The sequence below is a fragment of the Halichoerus grypus genome, chromosome X (genome assembly GCF_964656455.1).
Source record: "Halichoerus grypus chromosome X, mHalGry1.hap1.1, whole genome shotgun sequence".
Lineage (NCBI taxonomy): Eukaryota > Metazoa > Chordata > Mammalia > Carnivora > Phocidae > Halichoerus > Halichoerus grypus.
The window spans coordinates 130,571,005-130,593,847 of record NC_135727.1 but is presented as its reverse complement, the minus strand read 5'-3'; the positions used below and the strand labels follow the sequence as shown (position 1 = coordinate 130,593,847).

The window sequence follows — 22,843 nt, the reverse complement described above, 5'->3', positions numbered from 1 at the left end:
CTTAACTCTCCTGGGGGTGTTTCTTGAAAACTCATTTCTGAAGGATCTGTCCGGAGAAAAGACCTTTTTGCCTTTGAATTGGCAGAGGTAGTTAGCTCACATTTCCTGAGAGGCCTCCGCAGAAGCCCACCCTGTCCACGCCTTCATCTCGGACTTCGCCCGTCCAGAGCTTTGAAGGAATAAATTTACGGGGTTAAGGCTACTGCCTTGGTGGTTGTTTTGGTGGTCTCAGCAGAGTGATAGTGGTGGGGCGCAGGGGTGAGTGTGTGCAGAGAGAGGGACTTGGGTGCGGGGTCTGGAATAAAATCCCCGTCCTGCTGGTGTCCCATCCTGGGCATGTCCAGTGCAAAGCCAGTGACCTGGGAGCTTGGTCTTCATGCAGTGACCTCCCAATTCAGAGCGGAAGAACACTGAATACCCAGCACAGCCCCCAAATTCTGGGTTTTCCTAAATCTCTAAGGCAGCCATTCACTGAGAATAATCGCTTGAAAAGAGTTAATAAACCTACACTCTTTAAATTGGCCCCTGTCACACCTTCTCAGGGCTACTTATACTTGGTGCTCACCTGGCCTTTGTCTGCAAATCCATTTAGTACAGAAATACCTTCCACTGGGACTGTGAACTCTAGATAGGGACAGAGCAGCCTCCTCCAGGTGGGGCTGGGGTCCTGTGATGGAAATCCCCATGGCCGGAGGGGCTTTACTCCTCACTTCGTTGTTGGGGGGCAGGGGGCCTGAACAACCCTTCGGTGGCTTGGTTTACTTGGGGGTGACTGCATGCCGCTGCGTCTTCCTTATACCTTTTGTGTTTTGAAGTGCAAAACTATTCCACCCACGTAAACGGACGGCGACTGAACTTCACCGGGGAGTTGTATTTCGACCAGAAGTGCAGGGAGCAGGGAAGGAGCTAGCTCTCCCTGGCAGGCAGTGATTCTGGGTCTCCCTCCCAATCACACCAGCAGAGGGGGAACCGGCCGCAGCAGGGCTGGAGCCAAGGTCTCCAGATGTTGCCCCACGTGTCCAGCTGCAGAGGAACCGGACTGAGCGTCTGGCGATGCTCCTCCACGGCCCATGCGACCGTGTCCATCACCTGATAGAACAAGGGCTCCGTGTCCGGGGTGAGGGCGTGGGCTTCGGAAGGGTCTTTGGACAGGTCGAAGAGCAAAGGTGGGTTGTGATGGGCCACTTGGTCCCCGGAGCACGGGCAGACCCCTCTCCCGTAGCAGGCGCTGGCTCCCTCTGGCTGGAACACTGGGGTCGTGTAGTGGACTTTCCATAGTCTTCCTCCTGGGGGAAGGACAAGAATCTCAGAAGGTTGACGTGAAGAAATAGAATGCATTGCTGGAGAGAAGCCCAGATGAATGGACGAACAGATGTGGTCCACCCACACCATGGGATGAGATTCAGCCATAAAAATAAATAAAGCTCTGAGACCTGTGGATAAACCTCAGAAACAGGATGCTCAGTGAGAGAAGCCAGACACACAAGGCCACAGAGTGCGGGATCCCATTTGTATGAGACGTGCACAACAGGGAAATCCATAGACCCAGAAAGGAGATGAGTGGATGCCAGAGGCTGGGGAGGAGAATGGGGGGTGAGCGCTAATGAGGACAGGGTCTCTTTGGGGGAAGGGAATGTTCTGGTACTAAATACAGGTGATGTTTGCACAACATGGTGAATATGCCAAATGCCCCAAAGTTGTACATTTTAAACGAGTGAATTTTACAGGGTGTGAATGTTAGGGACTGAAATCGTGTCCCTCCGAAATTCATATATTGCATCCCTGACCCCCAACAGAATGGAATTGGGAGGTGGAGGCTTTGGAGATTAACAGGTCACAAGGACAGAGCCCTCAAAAATGGGATGAGTGTCGTTACGAGAGTCAGAACAGAGCTTGCTTCCCCTGTGGGTCTCCACCACGTGAGGACACAGCAAGAAGGTGGTAGTCCACCGCCCAGCAGAAGCCCATCTAAGGGTGTCCAACCCCCAGAACTGGGAGAAGTAAGTCTGTTGTTTGTAAGCCACCAGTCCCTGGCGGTCTGCTAAGACTGAATTCCGGCTCGGGACAACTGTTTGCAAAGGAGGGAATTCCTCAGGTCTTAGGTAGTTCCAGGCAGGATGCTCAGAGCCTTAAAATGGCAACAGCTGTTCTCCTGAAGCTTGCTCCAAGGCTCCTGGCAGCTAGCTAGGAAGGCAGCCGCAGGAAAACATTGGTAAGCAAAGGAAGGGAGGGAAGGAGGAAGGAAGAAAGGAAAGGGGAAGGGTGGAGCAAGTCATAGCAAACCACCTCCAGCCTCTGGGAGGGCACCAGACCGAGCTCTGCCTCAGGAAGGGACTTTGAAAGAACGGAAGGAGGGACCATGGAGGTCCCCGCACCAGCCTCCTGCCCAGAGTTGGGTTGTGCTAGTCGCACAGCCTGTCCTCCTTGGCTTCCTGCTGCTTCGGGAGGGAGGCCTCCACGCCCATCCTTTGTATCCGCCACAGGGCAGTGAGTCTGGGGAACTCATGTGTGTAACCGGAGGGTAGAGAGCAGGATTCTGGTGGGCCTGCCTCCTCCAGGAGCAGCTCCAGGGGCAGAAAGACCAGGACGCAGAGACAGATATGGGTCAGGATCAGGGCTGCTCCTGGGATCTAAGAAGGAGGCCAGGAAGCACAGCCCTGTGCACCTAGCAAGTGTGTGCAAAGGAGGGCATGCCTCCCTCTTTCCTACCCCCTGCCTGAGTCCTGCTCCCTGGGGTTGGCACCACTGTGCTTTGGTATTTACAGATGTGTACCCACCCTGTGATTAAAATCTCTGGCTTCTGTCTGCCTCTGAGCACTTACGGTGACCTAGCAGCTCCCAGCTTGCTCGCCTGTGACCTGGGGATAGCCATCCTCATCTGCCATTGTTTCCAGGGTGAAATGGAATACTATCCATCTCATTCTCATTAAAGGTCACTCATTGCTATCATAATTCAGCAAATGTGTTGAGCACAAAGAGAAGACAGACAAAATCTTAGTGAGGGGAAACAGGCCCGACTGTGGTAAACACACAGAAATAAGAAAATTGTGCAGTGTGGAAGACCATGGTGAAGGTGTGAGTGTGTGGGGGCCATGGGTGCACCATGGGGGAATTGTTTGGGTCAAGAAAGCCTTGCTGAGAAGGTAATATTGCATTTGAATATCAGGAATGAGCCAGTCACATGGAGATCCTGTCCCCCTCTGAGTGTTCTCAAAGATTTGGGGAGGGGCTAGCTCATAGGACAAGGAGGAATTTGGAGGAATTTGTTCCGATGTGTGTGCCGCGGGTGGTCTTGGGGTGGCTTTCAGAAGGGAGCTAAGTGGATTATGCATGTAGGATAAATAGTGGATCTGTGAAGGCCAGTTAGGGTGCCACTGAAGAGGCTTGGATAATGGGAATACACTCCCCATCTACTCCCCTTGAAAAAATACAGAAGTATTCACCCAATGACTGAGAGATGAGAGGTCAGCAATGGGGTAGCCACAATGTAAAAGAACAGATTTGAACACTGGACCCAGTTATTTGTGCTGCCAGGCATGCATGGATGTAGATTGAGATGTACAATGGAATGACAGTTTTTAGAAAACCCCCCAAAAGGGAAGGAAATGTGTAATACATAATTTAAAAAAATGAAAGGTAACAATAAAAGCCTTACCAGATTACAATAATATTGAAAAGAATGGCTGTAAAGGGAGGGACATTTAAAGAAAAAAAAGTCTATGGTAGCTTCCTCAAATAAGGGAGATCCCAAGAGGTATTTCTTCACTCTTGATTCACAGGGCTAAAGACTTCTAGAGAATAGGAATGGAAAGATGAGTTAAATCACAAGGAGAATACAGCCCTTCCCAAACACTGGAGGAAAAAAGAATCACAAAACCTATGCAATCACAAAGTCACAAATCTAATCACTCTGTAAGGCAAATCCAAAAGACAGGAGAAAATATCAGGAAACGACAGAGTAATAGGGAGATAGAAATGACGAAAAGCCACTCAAATAGGTGAAAACTCTGTTATCAGAAGATAAAGGTAGCAGCAGAAATCAATTATGTATAAAATTTAAAAATAACAGTTCTTAATGCAAGAACTGAATTTTTAAAAGAAAAATAATCCCTAAAAACAGAAAACCTCTGGGAACGACGGTTAGGTGAAGATGGACAATAGATTCATATAAACATGGAGGCAATTAAAATACAATGAAATTACTTGGGACAGGAACAATATGCTTGATGAAAGGAATACTTTTTAAATAAGAAGAATAAATGGAGGGACATAACATGTTTCAGTTGGGAAAATCTGATACTGTAAAGATAACCAATCTTTTTCCTGAGTTAATTTACACATGGGATGCAAAGCCAATTCAGATTCCCATGGGATTAAAACAAATCTTGCAAATGATTTTACAGTTCCTTTAAAAGGCCAGTTGGGCCAAAATAACCCAGGAAATTTTGAAATGCAAAAATTATTCAGTATGGGCTTTGCTGCTTATGTCACAAAGTTATGATTATCACAAGGATGAAATCATGTCATCGAGTGAAGGTGGTTGAGACAGGTGGAAACCAATGTAGATTAAGAGCACAGGCTTCAAAGGTGAGAGGCAGACCGGAACACTTGTGTGCAGGAAAGCCATATGAAAATCCCCTAAGCAATGGTAATATGGTGATAAGGCGATTGACGGCTTGCATCAGGAATGATGTTGCTGGAGTCAGGGGAAGGTACTGCTAAGAAAGAGAGAAAAGGGCTAGCGTGAAGAAGAGCCATCAGAGCAGAAGCCAAGATGTGACTCAGTCACCCAGAGTACTCACCGTCCCGTTGGAGCCAGCGGACTGCGTGCAGGAAATTCTCACAGTAATGCAGCAGGAACTCGTGGTCAGAGTGCTGTGCTGTCCCCAGCAGCAAGGGCAGCAGGTCCCGGCCATCAATCACCCTGCAGACAGGAGCACAGGGACTCAGGGATGCTGCAAGTGTGCATGGAAGGCATGTTCGAGCCTTAGCAATTAGGGAAGCATTGGAACAGCCACCTCCATTATTCATCTACAAACACCACCTTTGGCTAAAAGATCACCAAGGATCCAACATGCTCGGCTTAAGTTATTACCTGCCCAACCTTATTAGCAATGCAAGAGTAAGCTGAAGATTCACTGAAATGCCTTTTTGGTTTTATACTGTATTGGACTCTAAGCCATTATAGTATATGGTGTATTCTTCATCAACACTGGGTACCATTTCCTTGTCTGCAGAGTGCCTTGCCTCCACACCCCTCCTCCATCCCTGCCTGCCTTGTCTTCCTCCCCCTTCCCTTCCTTGTCTTCTTCAGTTTCCAAGATCCAGCTCCATTTCCATTCAGGATGGAGGTTTCTTGGGATTCCACTTCCATTTTCTCCGCCCTTCTTAGGAGAAAGCCTAAATCCACCACTTGTAATTTGAGGGGATGGCCCTGAGCATTTTATGTCCCAGGGACGTGGTCAGTTTTCAGGATCTTGTGTGTCAAATGTAAATCATCAGTACTGAGGATAGATTTTTACAAATGCCATGAACTTAGAAAAGCCATAAAAAAGGGATCTTGTCTTCTCTACCTCGATGAAGAACATTAGTCAAATGTTCTTCATCGAGGTAGAGAATTCAGAACCCCATGTAGATTTTAATTAGAGTTACCAGTTACCACGAAAAATGAAATAAAAGAATCTATTTATCTATCTATCTACAACATATATGTGTGTGTATGTGTGTGTATATATATATGTACACTTCCAAAAACATATTCATATACACATAGACACATGTATATGTTTATGTGTCTCTGTGTGTATATATATATATATCCAACGCTATATGGTTATATTTATTTACCTTCTAGTGCAACAACACATTTGCAATATACATGTCAGACAAATTTTTATTTTCAAAGCAAAAGATATATTATACATTAATTTAAAAATTAGCACCCACTTAGGAAAAAATAATCAACCAGAGATATGATATTCAGTGCAAGAAAAAACAGAAGAATATTAAGGTATGAAATATTCAACCTCTCTAAGGATAAAACAGTGAAAATTATAATATACACATATATGTATATTTGTATAGACACGAATGAGTAATTTATATATATATATTACCTGTACAGAATTTATATTTATTTTAGTTCTGTTATTTATTTTTTTTTTTTAAAGATTTTATTTATTTATTTGACAGAGAGAGAAACATAGCGAGAGAGGGAACACAAGCAGGGGCAGAGGGAGAGGGAGAAGCAGGCTCCCCGCTGAGCAGGGAGCCCGATGCGGGGCTCTATCCCAGGACCCTGGGATCATGACCTGAGCCGAAGGCAGACACTTAACGACTGAGCCACCCAGGGGCCCCAGTTCTGTTATGTTTTAAAATAGACATCTCACATATGGCTAGTAGTGATTCCTAAGGAACAATTTGACAAAATATATCAAGAGATTTACCTATAAACAGTCATACTCTTGGGCGCCTGGGTGGCTCAGTTGGTTAAGCGACTGCCTTCGGCTCAGGTCATGATCCTGGAGTCCCTGGATCGAGTCCCGCATCGGGCTCCCTGCTCGGCAAGGAGCCTGCTTCTCCCTCTGACCCTCCCCCCTCTCATGTGCTCTCTCTCTCTCTCTCATTCTCTCTGTCTCAAATAAATAAATAAAATCTTTAAAACAAAAAAAAACAAAAAAAAACAGTCATACTCTTTGACTCAGGAATTCACCTTCTAAGGGATTCTTACTAAGGAGGTAATTATGACAGGCAATAACATGACAAGAAGGTATTTTTTTTAAGGCAAGGCTAATGTCCACATATAAGGGGATGGTTGAAAGAAAATAACATAAAGGCATTAAATTTTTTTGTCTATGCACAAAAATTTCTAAATATATATATTTGCATAAATATATATAAAACATGGAAAATATATCTAAATGATATACCTAAATCTACATATCTAGACAGATCTAGATAGATGATATATATCATACAATATGTAACTTATGAGAATCCCACATTTATTATTATATGATTGCATAATAATTATGATTATATATTGTATATATAATTTATTATCAGATTCTGAAATAATTTTATTTTCTATTTCCCCCCAAAATTTCTATAATTTTTTAGACAGAGGAAATTGGAATCTATGCAAAATCTCTACCACACTACATGAAAAGGAATTTCCTGTGGTAAATTGTTAGATTTTTTCAATGACCACCATAAAAAAATGGCTCCACTTAAGAATCAGGAGAAGGAAAATGGACATTTTATGTATAAAATGAAGCAGACAGCTGAGCCCGGTAGCTAATAGCAGGGAGCCTAGAGTGTTTTCCCAGAGACTAATCTCATGGATGTGTTACACAATTCAAAAGTGACAATGACATTTCACATATATGCTTGTCTCTATGAAAAATTGAGTTGCTTGGGTTTCCTTGGGCTGTTCTGTACCTGTCCTGGGGCACCTCACCGCCCCCCAGCTGGACCACGGTGGGGAAAACATCCATCAGGCTGGTGGGCTCGTGGATCACTCGGCCGGCTGGCAGCACCCCAGGCCACCGGAAGATCCCTGGGACGCGGATCCCACCTTCCCAGCCCCCCATCCCTTTGCCACCTGTGTGTAAACATGAACAGAAAAGAATGTGATTGTGCCATGGTTTTTTTTGGCAGCATGTTTTATAATCTTTGGGGTACACCCAATAATGATGTGTCTGTAGTTGATAGAATTCCAGTTTGAATATGATGTGGCCACCACTCTCCTTGGATGCATTGCCTAATTCCTGAGTCCATCCCATTTGATGAATGGATAATCAAAATGTGGTTCATCCATACAATGGAAGATTATTCAGCCATGAAAAGGAATGAAGCACTAACACTTGGCACAATGTGGATGAACCCGGAAAACATCATGTGAATGCAAGCCAGTGGCCAAGGACCACATATTGCATGATTCCATTTACATGAAATGGTTACAATAGGGAAGTATACAGAGACTGAAATAAGTCAGTGGTTGCCAGGGGCTGGGCACAGGGGGAACCAGGGAATGATTGCAAATGGGTACAAATTTCTTTTTGAGGAGATGACCATGCTCTGCAATTTAGTGGTGATGATGATTGCACAATTCTGTGAATATACCAAAAACCACTGCATTGTGCAAAAGAAAAAAAAAATCAAGTAGGAACATGACAAATTATAAAAAGCAGTAGTCCCTGGTGACTCTCTTGAGGTGGATGGACCCATTCCATGGGAAGGGTTGGGAACTAGAGGGTGGGATAAAGACCATACACAAGAATCTGGTCATCTCTCTACCTTTGTAGATTCCATTCCAGCCGCCATACTGGTTGTTTCTGAGTTGAGCCTCTAAAGATCCCCCATGATCCGATGTAAAATAAACAAGGGTGCTGTTAGTCAAACCTTCCATATCCAAAGTAGCAAGGATCTGCCCTGCAAAGAATACATGTATTTGAGCTGGTCAAAATGGAAAATTATCTTAAACCAAGGTATTCAGTGTGTGCTTCAACATTTTGGACCTCTCCATGAGAATGAGCCTTTAATATTAACATATAATGGTAGTAACTAGTAGTAAAATCATGCTATCCTGAGTATCACTGACCCAAGATTCAAATGTGCCCTATTCTGTTTCCAAAAAGTTTTAGGCAAGCTACAGGGTGTAGACTACATAGGACAAAACAGCAAAAACTTAAAAAGGAGGCAAAAGAAGATTATAGAGTCAACCATACTTCAATTAAACAAAGGGAAAGAGGGGAAAAAAAGGAAAGAGATAAACAGGGTCTAGGAAAAAGGCTTACAATGGCATTGGCGATGTATGTCCATTGATGAAGAATAGTTTACACTGTGGCTCCAAGTTTCTTATAGTTACATCAAAGGGAAATCTTATGGTTGATACAATTCACCATGTCTATGAGATTTTTTTTAATTGGATGGGAAGAATCATATTATTTTATTTCTAACAGTAGACAAAACTTTCAATCTACTTTTTCATGAGGACCCGGTGTTGTGAAAGCTGACTATGGTCTCAAATAGATCCTGTTATTGGATAGCTTTTACTTCTACCTTATCTGTGTCCTTATATTTAAACAGTAGGTCTTTTGGGTTGGGTCTTGTTTTTTCTACGGTCTGATGACCATGCATTTTCATTGGTTTGATTGAGCACAATTAAGACAATTGTCCATTTGCTTAGCTTAAAATTAACCAAGTCACTATTTTTTCTTTCTTTGTTCCATCCATTGTTCAGCCATTTGTTTGTCTTCGGTTGCTTTGTTTTGGCCACAGATTTAAAATTTGTGGTTCTATGAAATCCCCTTCCTTTAATTAATAGATATTATTTGTTTTTTAGAACAGCTTTAGGTTTTATAGATAAGCTGAGTCGTAGGGTCATCAAAGAGCCAATACTGACCAACTATTATTAACTAGAGTCCGTAGTTTCTATGGTGGTTCACTCTTGGTGTTGTACATTCTAAGGGTTTTGGTTAAATGCATAATGCCATGTACCCAGTATTATAGTATGAGACAAAATGGTTTCTCTCTCCTAAAAATCCCCTGTCCCCCACCTACCTACACCAGGACAATGATTTTCATTAAAAAAGTTATCATACCATGGCTTGATTGAGTTTGAAACTGGAACACAGAGGCACTGAAGCCATAGAGAAGATTCTTGAACTATGTCTTAAGAGTTCCTTATCTTGATGGACTTAGGGGGCTCTTAACTCTGTACTGTAGAATTTCAGACTATCATTCCATATGTATTTGATTACATATACCTGCACATGTATTCATTTAAAAGATTTTCCCTCAAGTTGTGGCATGGTGAATTCTGTTTTGAACACTCAAGATTTGACATCACATAAAATAGCCTGTACTTTCCAGTGATTCTTAATCTTTTCCACACAAGGACCATAATGGCAATGATGAGTGAGTTTGTCCTGAAGCCCCACTGGGGACGTGATGTGACATCTACCACATGATGTTTTCCAGGTTCATCCACACTGTGCCAAGTGTTAGTGCTTCATTCCTTTTCCTTTTCATGGCTGAATAATCTTCCATTGTATGGATGAACCACATTTTGATGATCCATTCATCAAGATATGAAAGATGGAACATGTCTCCCAACCTCCAACGTTTTTCCCAACAATTCGCTCAAATGATGCATTTTCCTCCAAGGTGATGTTTTCAATGGATTTTTAAAAGTATGTTTTCTCCCAAAATCTCTGATTCCCATTATGCTGCAGGCCCTAGGCCTCTCTGTCCACCACCATGTCAACCCAAGGGCACCCAAGTCCTTGCTTGAGACTCAGGGGAGAGGCTGTGTCCATATCCATGTACCCACTGAAAAAAATGTGCACTCTGTGTCATACCACTCATCATTCCAAACCCAGGAGATGCACGGGGAGAACAGAGCAAGACAATCCCACCCATGGGGATTTTAATCTATGCTCTCCCAGGGAAAAATAAAGAAATCAACCCACCTAAGACAGTGTGATGAGCAGAAAGAAAGCAAACACAGTGAGGAAAAGGCTATGCTTGCTTACACCCTTCACATTCAATAAGATCACAGTACTCACACTGCCTCTTCCAGCTTCAGGCTGGATTAATCTCGTCTCATTCTGTATGTGCTTTCCTCCTGCTGTTTTGGAAGGGACACCAGTCCTGTTTTCACCGGGAAAAGGCACTTACCCAGCATCCAGTCCATCTCTTCCGTGTTATCCCCATACAGCCCATGCATGCTCTTCCCGTGGAATGTCTCCGTAGTGATCAGAGGGGTGTGCACGTGTAGAAAGGAGACAAAGAGGAGGAAAGGTCTGTGCTTGTTCCTGAAATAACAGTGACTGGAGTTATTTCCACGTAAAGCACAGACTGAGGTCCTAGAGATGCAAAATATGGATCTAGACTATCACGTCCTTAAACAAGTGTATCTGTTACTCTTTAATGTGATGACTAACTTTCTAAAGTCTGTTGAAAAATTCGCACTGATGTTATACATATTTTTCCTGAATTTTGTCAATTATAACTCTACATACTTCTGATAAGTGAAGGTAAGACAGAACACCAGGCAACGGTCTGATCTGACATTTATTTCAATTACTTCAGGATACGTTCCCACCTCAAATCTTAGCATACAGAATAAAGTGATACTGCATATTTGGTTTTCTTTTTAATTGCCTTCAAGCAACAAAGTTGAGGATATGACATGGTTATTTTAAAACACACTTTAAAAATGACATTAGGTTATTAATTTCAATTTGATTGTTCCCCCATCTAGGTGATGCCTCATCTGTCCCTCTCTCCATCTGATCTCTATGGTCCACTCTGTTCTTAAAGAACTGAAACAAAAGCGAACATCTTAGACTTACTTAGGACACATTAGGTCACCCGCCGTAATTTGCAAGGTACGGTTGCCCCTTGAATAACACAGGTTTGAACTGTGCAGATCCACTTATATGTGCATTTTTTAAAAATATAAATACAGTACAGTACTATAAATGTATTTTCCTTATGATTTCTTTAATAATGTTTTCTTTTCTCTAGCTCACTTTGTAGTAAGAACTCAGCATGCAACATACAAATTATGTGTTGATCGACTGCTTATGCTATCAGTAAGATTTCCAGTCAACAATAAGCTATTAACAGTTAAGTTTTGGGGGAGTCAAAGTTATATGTGATTTTCAGCAGCACATAGTTTCAGCGTCCCCCCCCAAGGGTCAACTGTAATTATCAGCATCATTTTTGACCCATGTTAGACAATTCCATGAAAAGAATGTTCTGAAACATGATCACAACCTTATCACCACCAGGTGAATTGGGGTTCAATGGTGTCCCATACTTTACTGGAACACACTTGGGGAGCATGGAACTGCCCCTGTGTGGTGTAGCTTTTCATCATGCTCCTCTTGGCTCCGACATACTAAGTGCCTTTGTTATTCAAATTTACGTTCAGCATAAAGTTAGCAACAGGACAACTTAGTTCTGAGGATAGAGCTTTAAAAATATTTATAATTTATTATAAATCTTCAAGGGATTCAGTTTGTTTTGTTAGTTAAATATAGCCCGTGGTGATCAGTGGGTACTTACCTAATGGGGATGGCTCCAAGTAGGAGGGGACAGCAGCAAATTTCAACTGACTTGTCATCTGTTTCAATGGGCACAATCAGGTTGGGCTCAACTGAACATCATCTCTGACACACTTTACCAAAAATATCTTTCTGGCCCAGGGTGATTTCACCATTCATATCTCCATTACAGAAAGAAAGTGGAAAGACTTTTTGAAATGCATTTCCATCAGGGACCAGAGCACTAGGATGAAGCTAACCCCTTCGGTGCTCACCTTTGGACAAAGGACGAGGCCTCTTTGAGAATAAGAGACGTCGTCCTTTGAAAGTGCATGGGCTGCTCAGTGATGGTGTGGTTTCTCATCAGAAAGCAGTCTGCATGAACAATCAAGACCCCCAGGAAATAGGAGGTCATGAAGAGCAAGATGGCTGCAATGGTTGACCAGATGACCGGAGTCCAGGAGCCTGATGTCAGGTGGGTGAGTTTCCCAGCAGTGAGTGTGAGAGCAGTGAAGGCCATGATTTGGAAGCAGACATTCAGTTTGTGCTCCATGCCTGCACGCTTCTCTGACAGTTCCCAGTGGATGCAATCTCCCATCATGGAAAAGGGCATTCCATAGAAATGGTCGAATCCGTGGTTGAGCGGGTGGTGGCAATGATCATTGGAAGATTCACAGTTGAGACCCAGATGCCATTTTCCTGAAAGGGAAAAAGGATGCCCATGTGACAACTAGCTGATCATTGATTAGTAGGTATTGCGTGCTTGCCACATTCCAGGTGCGGTGCTGCATGCAGGAATAGGGTAGGGAAGTAGAGGGATGTAGGTAGTGTTCACTGCTATTTCAACCACAACCTGGCTTCATTGAGACAGAGGAATGAGGACCCTGTGTGGCAACATTACGTGGTATATTGCTTCCTGTGCTGCTAAAACAAATTACCATAAACGTGGTTGCTTAAAACAATAGGAATTTATGCTCCCATGGTTCTGAGGCCAGAAGTCCAGAATCAAGGTGTTATAGGGCCATGCTCCCTTTGTAGGCTCCTGGGGAGGATCCTTCCTGCCTGTTCTAGCTTCTGGGGGCTCTAAGCATTCCTTGACTTGTGGTCACATCCCTCCCACCTCTGCCTCTGTGGGCACACTGCCTTCTCCCCTTCTGTGTCATATATTCCTCTGTGTCTCTCTTAAAAGGACTTTTGCCCTTGCCTATAAGGACCACCTGGGTAATCCTGGATAATCTCCTCATCTCAAGATCCTTAATTTAATCACATCTGCAAAGACCCTTTTTCCATATAAGGTAATATTTTTTTAGCTTCCAGCGTGTAGGACATGACATCTTTGGTGACTGTTATTCAGTCTACTGTACCTGAATTTTCAAAGGTCTATGGCAGAGCAATAAGGAAGGCACAGAGTGCTCACGTTGTTCTAGAAAACAATCTGCTGTACTCAGCATGGGTAAAGGGTTTCCTGACTTTGGAATTGTCCTTCTCTTTGTTAAACCACTGTAATGGTGGTCAGGGTCATGGTAGGAGATAGGTTCTACAGAGCACACCTTTCAAGTTCAATCAATGGCAGATGCTTAGCTTCTCTACTGTCACTACTAGAGTGTTGATAGAGACCTGTGTGTCTTCCCACCACCCCAAATGACCGTCTCTCATCCAGAAAACCTCATGAGATTTTCCAAAGAATGTTCCATGAGAATAGACTTCTGTCTCAAAAAAAAAAATGATAATGAGCCTATTGGATTTGATATTTGGTGTATCAGCTAGTCTTGGTCTTTATGATCAATAAATGGCCCTGTTAATAAAAATTGTCACTATAACATGATAACAACAGTGACAGGTTGGTCCCCTGTCAAGAAACTACTATTTTTTTTTTTTAAGATTTTATTTATTTATTTGACAGAGAGATAGAGAGAGAGCACAAGTAGGGGAAGCTGCAGGCGAGGGAGAGGGAGAAGCAGACTCCCTGCTGAGTAGGGAGCCCGACGTGGGACTTGATCCCAGGACCCTGGGATCATGACCTGAACTGAAGGCAGCCGCTTAACGGACTGAGCCACCTAGGCGCCCCAAGAAACTACTACCCTTAACTGTACTTCATTCTATACATGACATGGTTATTGACATCCAGAAAAATAAGCGTGCTATTTATGGAAACAGAGAGGGAAGAATTATGCCCTGCAGTCACATTTCTGTGCAGAATTTAGGGAAAACAACATTATGGAAATTGTTGGTAACTTGTTGACATTAGAAAAAATTTTTCCTTTTTTTTTTTATCATGTGTATCAGCAAATACTATGAAATGCCAGGTGTTTCATTAAGCTGATCTATCTTGAGCATCTACTTCGCACTAGGCAGTCTGGGTACTGAGGTCATTCCTGCATTCATGGAGCTTTCTGTCTGATGGACAATCCCACTGCATTAAAACCATTTCATTTCCAAGCTTTTTGGTTGAATACACTCTCCATATAAAGGAAATGTGCTTAATACTTAAAAAAATGTACATACCTATTAGCCCAGTGGCATATCCTTTGTCTTTTAATATTTTTGCAAAAGTTGTCTCATTGGTTGGGAGCCCTCCAGATACTCCGGTCCACTGAAGAACACGATAACCATTGCTGGAAACCATACCTTTGGGGAACCATTTTCAAAGAAATGTTACTATCACACACTGACATTTATCATTATTATTAATTTTCATTTAAAATATGCAGTGAAACATTAATTGAAACTTAGTGAGAAGACTTATTGTCCTGTTATGTGAAGGTTATAAACACAAAGAGAATTAAGTGAAAAAGGAAAGAGAATTAAAAATAGTTTTATAATTTTACCAAACTCTTTATATAATCCAGAGATTCTCAAACTCATCTGTACTTTGGAATCATTAGGGAAGCTCCAAAATATTCTGAAACCTGGTTGTCAATCCAGAGGTTGTGATTTATTTTATTTTAAGATTTTATTTATTTATTTATTTATTTATTTATTTATTTATTTATTTAAGGGAGAGAGAGAGAGAGAGAGTGTGTGAGCAGGGGGAAAGGTGCGGGGGGGAGCGAGAGGGAGAGAATCTCAAGCAGACTCCAGGCTGAATGTGGAGCCCCCGCGAGGCTCAATCTCACAACGGTGAGATCATGACCTGAGCTGAAACCAAGAGTTGGATGCTTAGGCAACTGAGCCAATCAGGTGCCCCCCAGAGATTGTGATTTTACTTGGTTGGGGTGGAATTTGGGATTTGGAATGGTTGCAAGATGCCCCAGAAGATTCATGTGTGGTAACAAAGTAGGGAGCGATGGATATAGTTCATATTGACCCAACATACCCAAGGCATCTACTCAAGTGTTTAAAAATGTAGGTTAAATATTTTTCTAAAGCTCTGCAGTATACGGCGGAGAAACACTGACTTGGAAGATGCTCTGTGCCTCCTAGACCATTTTGATGAATATAGTTCAGTCTTACTAGAGAAGATCTACTTGGCTCCAAGACTGAACATATCTCATCGATCATCATTTGGGAACTAGGAGAATTCTTTCTGAGATTTTCTAAAACTTTGACCATGCATCTGGTTCAGTGGAAGACCAGTGGAACATAAATTTACATTAGCCAGGATTCCTTCTTCCCTGGGGGCATGAGAAAGTACCAGGGACCCATACATATGAGGGTCTGTGAGAGTCAGTTTAGTGTGTTACATGACCAGGCCAGTCCCCAGTTATTCAAACACTAGTCCACTAGTTTAGGTGTTTCTATGAAAGTCTTTCAAGATATGGTTAACATCTACAATCAGTTGGCTTCAAGTAAAGGAGATAACTCTTGATATGGAGGTTCCTTATCTTTAGGGCCAAAGGGCAGAAGGATGCCAAAGACATCACACAGACTTTTGAACTTTTGGTCTACTCTCTACTCAATCCCCCTGCCTGTGTCACCTCATTACCTGTGGGGTTCTATAGCTCTTACTGACTCTAATCTGATGGTAGAAATATGGAGGGAGTAGATTATTCTCTCCCCACTATAGCAGTGGACCCACGCTTTAATACCTCTAATATAGGGAGTGTGTTTTTCTCCAGAGCCATGGTTAGACATTAGAGAGGACAAACCTGATCGGAGAGGGTATCTGCCTGTTAGGAAAGCAGCCCTGCTTGGGGTGCACACTGACGCAGCTGCCACATGCTGGGTGAGCATCACACCATCCTCTGCAAGGCGGTCAATATTTGGAGTCCTACAGAGGGAAACATGAACAGTGTTATTCCTTAACAGACAAGCACATAGGTTTTTCTACAAGCATATATACATATTTAATAGAAATTTGGCCCATCAATGTCCACATAGCCAAGCTATGGAAAAAGCCCTTATGTCCACCAACAGATGAATGGATAAAGAAGATGTGGTCTATATACAGACAATGGAATATTACTCAGCCATCACAAAGAATGAAATTTTGCCATTTACAATGACGTGGATAGAACTAGAGGGTGTTCTGGTAAGCAAAATAAATCAGTCAGAGAAAGACAATTACCATATGATCTCATTCATATGTAGAATTTAAGAAATAAAACAGAGGATCATAGGGGAAGGGAAGGAAAAAATAAAACAAGATGAAATCAGAGAGGGAGACAAACCATAAGAGATTCTTAACTATAGGAAACAAAGGGTTGCTGGAGGGGAGGTGGGTGGGGGATGGGGTAACTGGGTGATGGACATTAAGGGGGGCACATGATGTGATGAACACTGGGTACTATATAAGACTGATGAGTCACTGAGCTCTACCTCTGAAACCAATAATACATTATATGTTAACTAATTGAATTTGAATTTTTTTTAATTGAATTTGAATTTTAAGAAAAGAAAGGATATCAGTGCATCATCATTTAACACATCAAGGTATTCTTAGGAATGACCAAAAGTCAGTGGCAAGAACTTCAAATGTCATCCAAACCATCGAAGAAACAAACTCAATTCAATATTGTTTACTAAGTTTCTGCAACATGCTATTGGTACGGAGATGGGCATCATGGGTAATCCAGAATTGAGAGTCTGGAGTGCCTTCTCTCATGAAACTCACAGTTTTGATCAGAAAATTTGACCTCTTGGCACCAACATATTGTAGTCGGTACGTGAGGGTGGGATTCAGATGCATGTTGGTGGTGTTGCCTGAGCTGGGTCCCCAAGGGCAATTAGAATGTGATCAAGGTGATGGGGTGAGCTCATTCTAAGAGAAATGTGCCAGCAGTAACAGGTGAGCCTGTCATATCTGGTGGTGACGGGGACAGGGATTTGTCCATCGGAAGCAGAGCTTTTCAGCAGGGAGCCCTGAAGTCATGCTTGAGTGGGTGGACTTGGGCTGATGGGTGGAACTGGAGTGTGAGTAAGCTTGGGTCTTTGACTCTGATGCAACACCAACGATTTTTTGAACATCGTCCATCATGGACCATGCTGATGGAAACCACGTCTAAAAGTAAAGTGATGAGTCACAGGTAGGATGAATGTGCGCTGGGGTTAGTGCTGGGGTAGGAAGAAGGAAGGGTTAGGGGGCGTGAAAGGAAGTGTGTGCAGAACCCTGTCGAAGTTGGGATGGCGCATATGAAGAGTTGGATCCATTGTCAGTGGTGTCTTCCTCAGGGTGTCCGATGAGCGACTCTCGGACCCTTGCCTGATGCTATTGTTGCCATAGCAGCCAATGTCACCAATGCCAAAATCGTCCGCCATCAGAAGAAGGATGTTTGGACGTGCACCAGATAAATCCCCACAAGCTGATGGCCTCACACCCAGAAGCACGCCGACCGTCACCGTCAGCCAGCTCCTGAAAGACAAGGTGCCGATGAACGCTTAATTAACACTGCTATTCCATGTCACGTATGTGACTTCTGTAAGTGGGACTTTTGTAGGTGTGTCACCATTTTAGGGGACTTTGATGTTAGCATCCCATTGCCAAAGAGTGTGAATACATTCTTAGGCATTTGATTTTTTTTTCTTCGTTGAAAACAATTCATGCTCTTGATGGTTTTATTTCAACTGTAAGCATTTTTTTTTTTTTTTAAGCCGTAGGGTCTGTTGTTAGGTGATCATACCCATGATTAAGAAAAAGCCTTATTTGGTTTTCTTTTTATGCATGGATTAGGTCTCCAGAAAAGTTATAGCTCCTTCCCCTTTGCCCTTTCTTGATTTTTCCTTAAATAAGGAAACTGTGTTGAACTTGGGTATCTGTGGCACTTTGTAGGCAGTTGGGCCACTGAGCAGAGCAAGACAGAGATGAAAAGTCAGGGCAAGGGCTTACCAATGCCAACTGGTGATTCTGAGTCTATTAAAAGTCTCCGTATATTCCAGCATGAATGTGACTGACTTTTTTCACTCACGGATACCTGATGGGAAGTGGGTCTTTTGAAGTGATGGAGGTTCCAGCCCAGCGCAGAGACACCTGATATGGTGGTGGCATATCAGGAGAAAGGATTGCCATGGAGCTTGGTGGCTATCCCACTATCATTACTACCATTACCGTGGCGCCCGTGGAGTCCCTCCTATATATATATATATATATATATATATATATATATATATATATATATGGAAGCCAACTTGGGCACGTGCATACACAGCAGGACAAGACTGTTGCAATCCCCAGTGCCATGGAATAAAGATGAGATCGGAGTCTCCGAAGAAGATCTGCAATATGGGCTCCCTGGAAAACCAGACAACTGGGTTTGGGAAAAGTGAAATAGAATTCCTTCAGAGGCTCCCGGGTGGGGAAGTGTGGATCACTGATAGGAATCCTGAGTTCCACGATCACTCCCCCAGATGTACCATCAGTGACTAAGTGAGCAAGACCACTCTGTCAATGTGTCCTCACAAAGGGACAAAAAGAAACGTAGAAGCAGCAGATTAAGGATCGCATGTAATGCTGTCTTACCAAGAGTGCTCCCGAGGTAACATGTTCTCTCCTGCCTTTTATTTCCTGGAAGAAATAAAGAGGTCTATCAGAACAAAGGCAGTAGATGTGCACTAATTCCATGTATAAAATACTAAGTACCCGAGGAAAGGGAGACTTTGACTCTCTCTGATGGTATCAATGAAACCTTAAAACAACTGAAAACTCATAAAAAGAATGGTCTTCCCCATTGAAAAGGCCCTTAAAATGCTGAACACTGTCTTAAGAAAGTAGAACCTGTGTCTATTGAGGGCCAGATGATACACATTTGGGGCTTTTCTGCCCAGATGATCCTTGTTGCTACTATTCTGCTCTGCGACTATAACATGGCAGCCTCCATGGGCGATAAACACATGACCGGGTGTTGTTGTCTTCCACTGAAACCTTATTTACAGATCAGGTGAGTTTTGCCCCCATGAACCATAGATTCCTGATCTTTGATATAGAAGGTAGAAAGGAAAGAAAACGCAAAATTAAGTGATAAGATTATTGACTTGAAATGATCTCCAATACAAGTATTTTTCAAAAAATTTTTACTTGCCATAAATACAGATAACAAAATTTACCATCATGACCATTTTTAAGTGCAAAGCTCAGTGGCATTGAACAGATTCACACCATTGTGCAACCATCCACCTCTGGAAATTTCTCATCTGTTCGAACTGAAACTCTGTCCTGATTAAATACAAACTCGCCATCCCACCCCCCAGCCCCTGGCTCAGACATTAAGGCAAAGCCAACTTTGGATTTTTGTGGGTCAATGACCTTGACCTGGCTTGGCCCTTGCAGTGACCTTGAAGCTCTACTCATCAGTTGTTTGAAGAGATGTTGGCTTCCATGGTGTGGGGGGAGGGTGCTCCTGAGTCTGGGGAGCATCCAGCCCTCCTATGAGCACCACCCTGTGCCATGTGAGCTGCTCCCTGGGAGAGGCCAATGGGCTCTGTGTCCTTCCAATGCAGACTGACCTTTCTGTGTCCTTCATGTTCTGTGGATGTCAGTCCTTCCTCACAGGTGATACGGGGTTCTTTGCAAGCTCCCCGGCCATCTTAGGTGATTTCTCACACCTTTGCACACGGCATTCATCTCAGTGGAAGGACAGGGCAATGAGCCTGTGGTCAACCAGATGGCCATTATATGCTGCTGGAACAGGGCAAAGCTTGTGCAGAAAAAGACCCCACAGGATAGGTTCCTTTGCGGGCCATATGTAGATACCAGAGACTGCATCCATCGTAGGGAAGTTTTCAGATTCGATAAGGGCTGGTGGGTTCCACCACTGGGCAAGATCTAGCATCAAGCCATGGCTGTTTATTCACTTCACTTATTTCCAGGAAGGATTTTCATGAGCTGTGAGCCACCCAGCTCCGTGCACATTTTTATTTTGCTTCTGGAGGGTGCGTGATGTTACACCTTGTGATAGTAGCTATGTGTTTTCTCTACCATCCAAAGTGTTTGGTTTACATCGAGGCTCACTCTTCGTGGTGCTCATTCTATGGGTTTGGACAAATGTATAATGACATGGATCCACCGTTATAGTATCCTACAGACTGGTTTCATAGCCCTAAAAATCCCCACTGCTGCACCTGTTCATCCCTTTCCCGCCCCCAACCCCGGCAACCACTGACCTTTTACTATCTCCATAAGTTTGCCCTTTCCAGAATGTCCAAGAGTCGGAAACGCGTAGGGTGTGCATTGTTCGTGAAGCCACTCCACTCCTCTGAAGGACAGCTAAGATGTTGGGGATTCTGTCTGCCTGATTTGCTTTTACAGGTAGAGAGTTTCGAACAGCACGTCTAAGAATGAGCAGAGGAGGGAAGCTGGAAATGCTTTCTTTTCATACCATCCATGTGCAACCTACCTTTAGTTTGGTCTAGTGCACGACTTTGGGCTACACATCTTAAATCATGACCTCTTAGGGGGTCTGTATAAATATTTTTATTTATGTATATTTATAAATTACATACTATATTATACATTATATGGTAATATATATATACACATACTATACATTATTATATGGTAATGTATAATATGTATGTACTATATAAAAATATAAAATATATGCTATAGGATAAAGTAGACATGGCCGTTATGTGCAGCTGAGACAGGAATTTTATCTAGTTATACCTAAAATTTTGTTTTTTTGCCAGAAAAAAACCTATTAGGGGATGCTTCTGACTTTTCTGGGGAAGGTGGCTGGTTATATCTGTCATATCTGGTTACAGTTGAGAGTCTTTATCTGACAATCGTAATTGAAAACTCATATGAGGTTTCCTTACACCAAATCTTTGGCCTATCTTCCAAAGGATATGCTCTAGATTTAGCTACATAAAGGGAGTGACCTTTATGTAATGCAATGAGCTGCAATGACCTCAGCAGTTTATAGAATGCTGCATGCTTTCCTTCAGATTGGCTTCCTGTTAGCAGAGAAAACTTTAAGAAAATACAGGGGGGGAAGAAAGCAGAGAGCAGCATGGTGGTTCCTAGGGGTTGGGGTTGGGGGGGCGCTGGAGAGGTGAGGTTTAAGGGACAAACTTACAACGAGAAGAGGATTAAGTTCTGGCGACCGACTGCACAACAGAGCGCTCATCCTCAACAGTGCTCAAAGTGGCTAACAGACCAGATCTTAATCTTTTTTTTTTTTTTTAAAGATTTTATTTATTTATTTGACAGAGAGAGACACAGCAAGAGAAGGAACACAAGCAGGGGGAGTGGGAGAGAGAGAAGCAGGCTTCCCGCTGAGCAGGGAGCCCGATGCGGGGCTCGATCCCAGGACCCTGGGATCATGACCTGAGCCGAAGGCAGATGCTTAACGACTGAGCCACCCAGGCGCCCCCAGATCTTAATCTTTTTCAAAGCAAAAAAGGGAATGGTAACTCTGTGACGTCCTGAAGGTGTTAGCGAGGGCCGGTGTCGTAATCACAGAGCAATTCGTGCGTGTACCAAAGGCACACGTGTGTCCGTCAAACTTAGACAATGTTATCGGTCAACTGGACCTCAGCTTTTAGAAAAAAGATAGGGAAAATGGGGTGCAACGCGTAATATAGGCTTTGACTCTCTTCCAGACCGGGATGAGATTGCAACCCTGCTTCCTGGCTGTCCTCCAGCCCCAGGGCAGCAAGCCTGCCTTTGCCACTCCGTCTGAGCCCTGTTCCCAAATTTAGCTGAGTTTCCAATCTCCAGGATCCCTTCCACATCCAGGGCACATGCTTTGAGACCTGTAGGAATCTAGGATCCTTCCATTTCCCCCACCTCTGGATTATGTTTCTAGTTCATTCCAGTCTGCATTGCTTTTTGAAATCACCCCGGGGAAGGGGAGGGGGTAGAAATGCGTCACTGATGTTTTTGCTTTTCATTTTCTCCCCCCTTTTTTACAAAATTGCTTCTAAAAGATTTCTACAGACCGCCTCCGAGGACGTGGTGTGCTCTCCATGGCGGCGTGCTCTTCGGGGTAGCTGCCCGGCATCCCTGGACGTGCTGGGACCACCCTGCCAGGAGCCCCAGGAGAGCCGCTTACCTGAACGGCTGGAGGTTGGAGGTTGGAGGTTGGAGGCGAGGGGCTGCTCGTGCAAGGCAGGGAATGGCCTCTCCTTGCCGGGGGCCGGAGGCACTCCCCCGCTGCGAGTCCCCAAGCCTGCTCAGGGTGCTACACGCATGTGCACAGCTGATTCGCTCTTCAAACCCACAGCAAGGAGGTGGCAGAAACCAAGTTTGGTTGTCCAGAGAGAATGGACAAGGCAGTCGCCGGCGACCCGGAGCTACGGTAATGCCAGTTTTCTACAGAGCACCTTCTGTTCTTCATTATAAAACGGAACCCTCCCAGAAGGAGCCCGGAGGACTCGTGCTGAGAACAGTGACTCATTCATTCCCCGACCTT

At 43.5% G+C, this 22,843-nt stretch overlaps 1 protein-coding gene and 1 long non-coding RNA gene across 6 annotated transcripts; one reads left to right on the top strand and one right to left on the bottom strand.

Annotated features, from left to right (window-relative positions):
- Positions 1-851: 851 nt before the first annotated feature.
- Positions 852-22,623, bottom strand: ARSL (arylsulfatase L). 5 transcript variants are annotated; one of them, XM_036097795.2, is made up of 13 exons: positions 22,484-22,610; positions 20,592-20,759; positions 19,935-20,456; positions 18,952-18,996; positions 17,698-17,847; positions 16,145-16,266; positions 14,562-14,684; positions 12,332-12,755; positions 10,684-10,820; positions 8,299-8,433; positions 7,441-7,603; positions 4,803-4,924; positions 852-1,286 (listed from the first exon to the last, which is right to left on the bottom strand). In XM_036097795.2, the coding sequence occupies exons 4-13, from the start codon at positions 18,972-18,974 to the stop codon at positions 907-909; spliced, it is 1,779 nt and encodes a 592-aa protein (XP_035953688.1). In that variant the 5' UTR covers positions 18,975-18,996; positions 19,935-20,456; positions 20,592-20,759; positions 22,484-22,610; the 3' UTR covers positions 852-906. The 5 variants fall into 5 exon arrangements, with proteins under 5 accessions (XP_035953688.1, XP_035953690.1, XP_035953689.1 ...); XM_036097797.2 differs by lacking the exon at positions 19,935-20,456; XM_036097796.2 differs by lacking the exon at positions 20,592-20,759 and having other exon boundaries at positions 22,484-22,595.
- LOC118539324 (uncharacterized) lies at positions 9,777-12,388 on the top strand. Its single transcript, XR_004919113.2, has 3 exons — positions 9,777-10,170; positions 11,270-11,396; positions 12,250-12,388. It is a non-coding gene; the product is annotated as an uncharacterized LOC118539324 (long non-coding RNA).
- Positions 22,624-22,843: the final 220 nt, after the last annotated feature.

Excerpts from the sequence above, each read along its gene's own strand:
- ARSL (XM_036097794.2), bottom strand. The coding sequence starts at position 18,974 with ATGTTACCTCGGGAGCACTCTTG. Across the intron at positions 8,434-10,683 it reads AGAGATGGACTGGATGCTGG|GGCAGATCCTTGCTACTTTG; the intron begins GTAAGTGCCTTT and ends TATTCTTTGCAG. Across the intron at positions 4,925-7,440 it reads GGTGAGGTGCCCCAGGACAG|GGTGATTGATGGCCGGGACC; the intron begins GTACAGAACAGC and ends TCCTGTCTGCAG.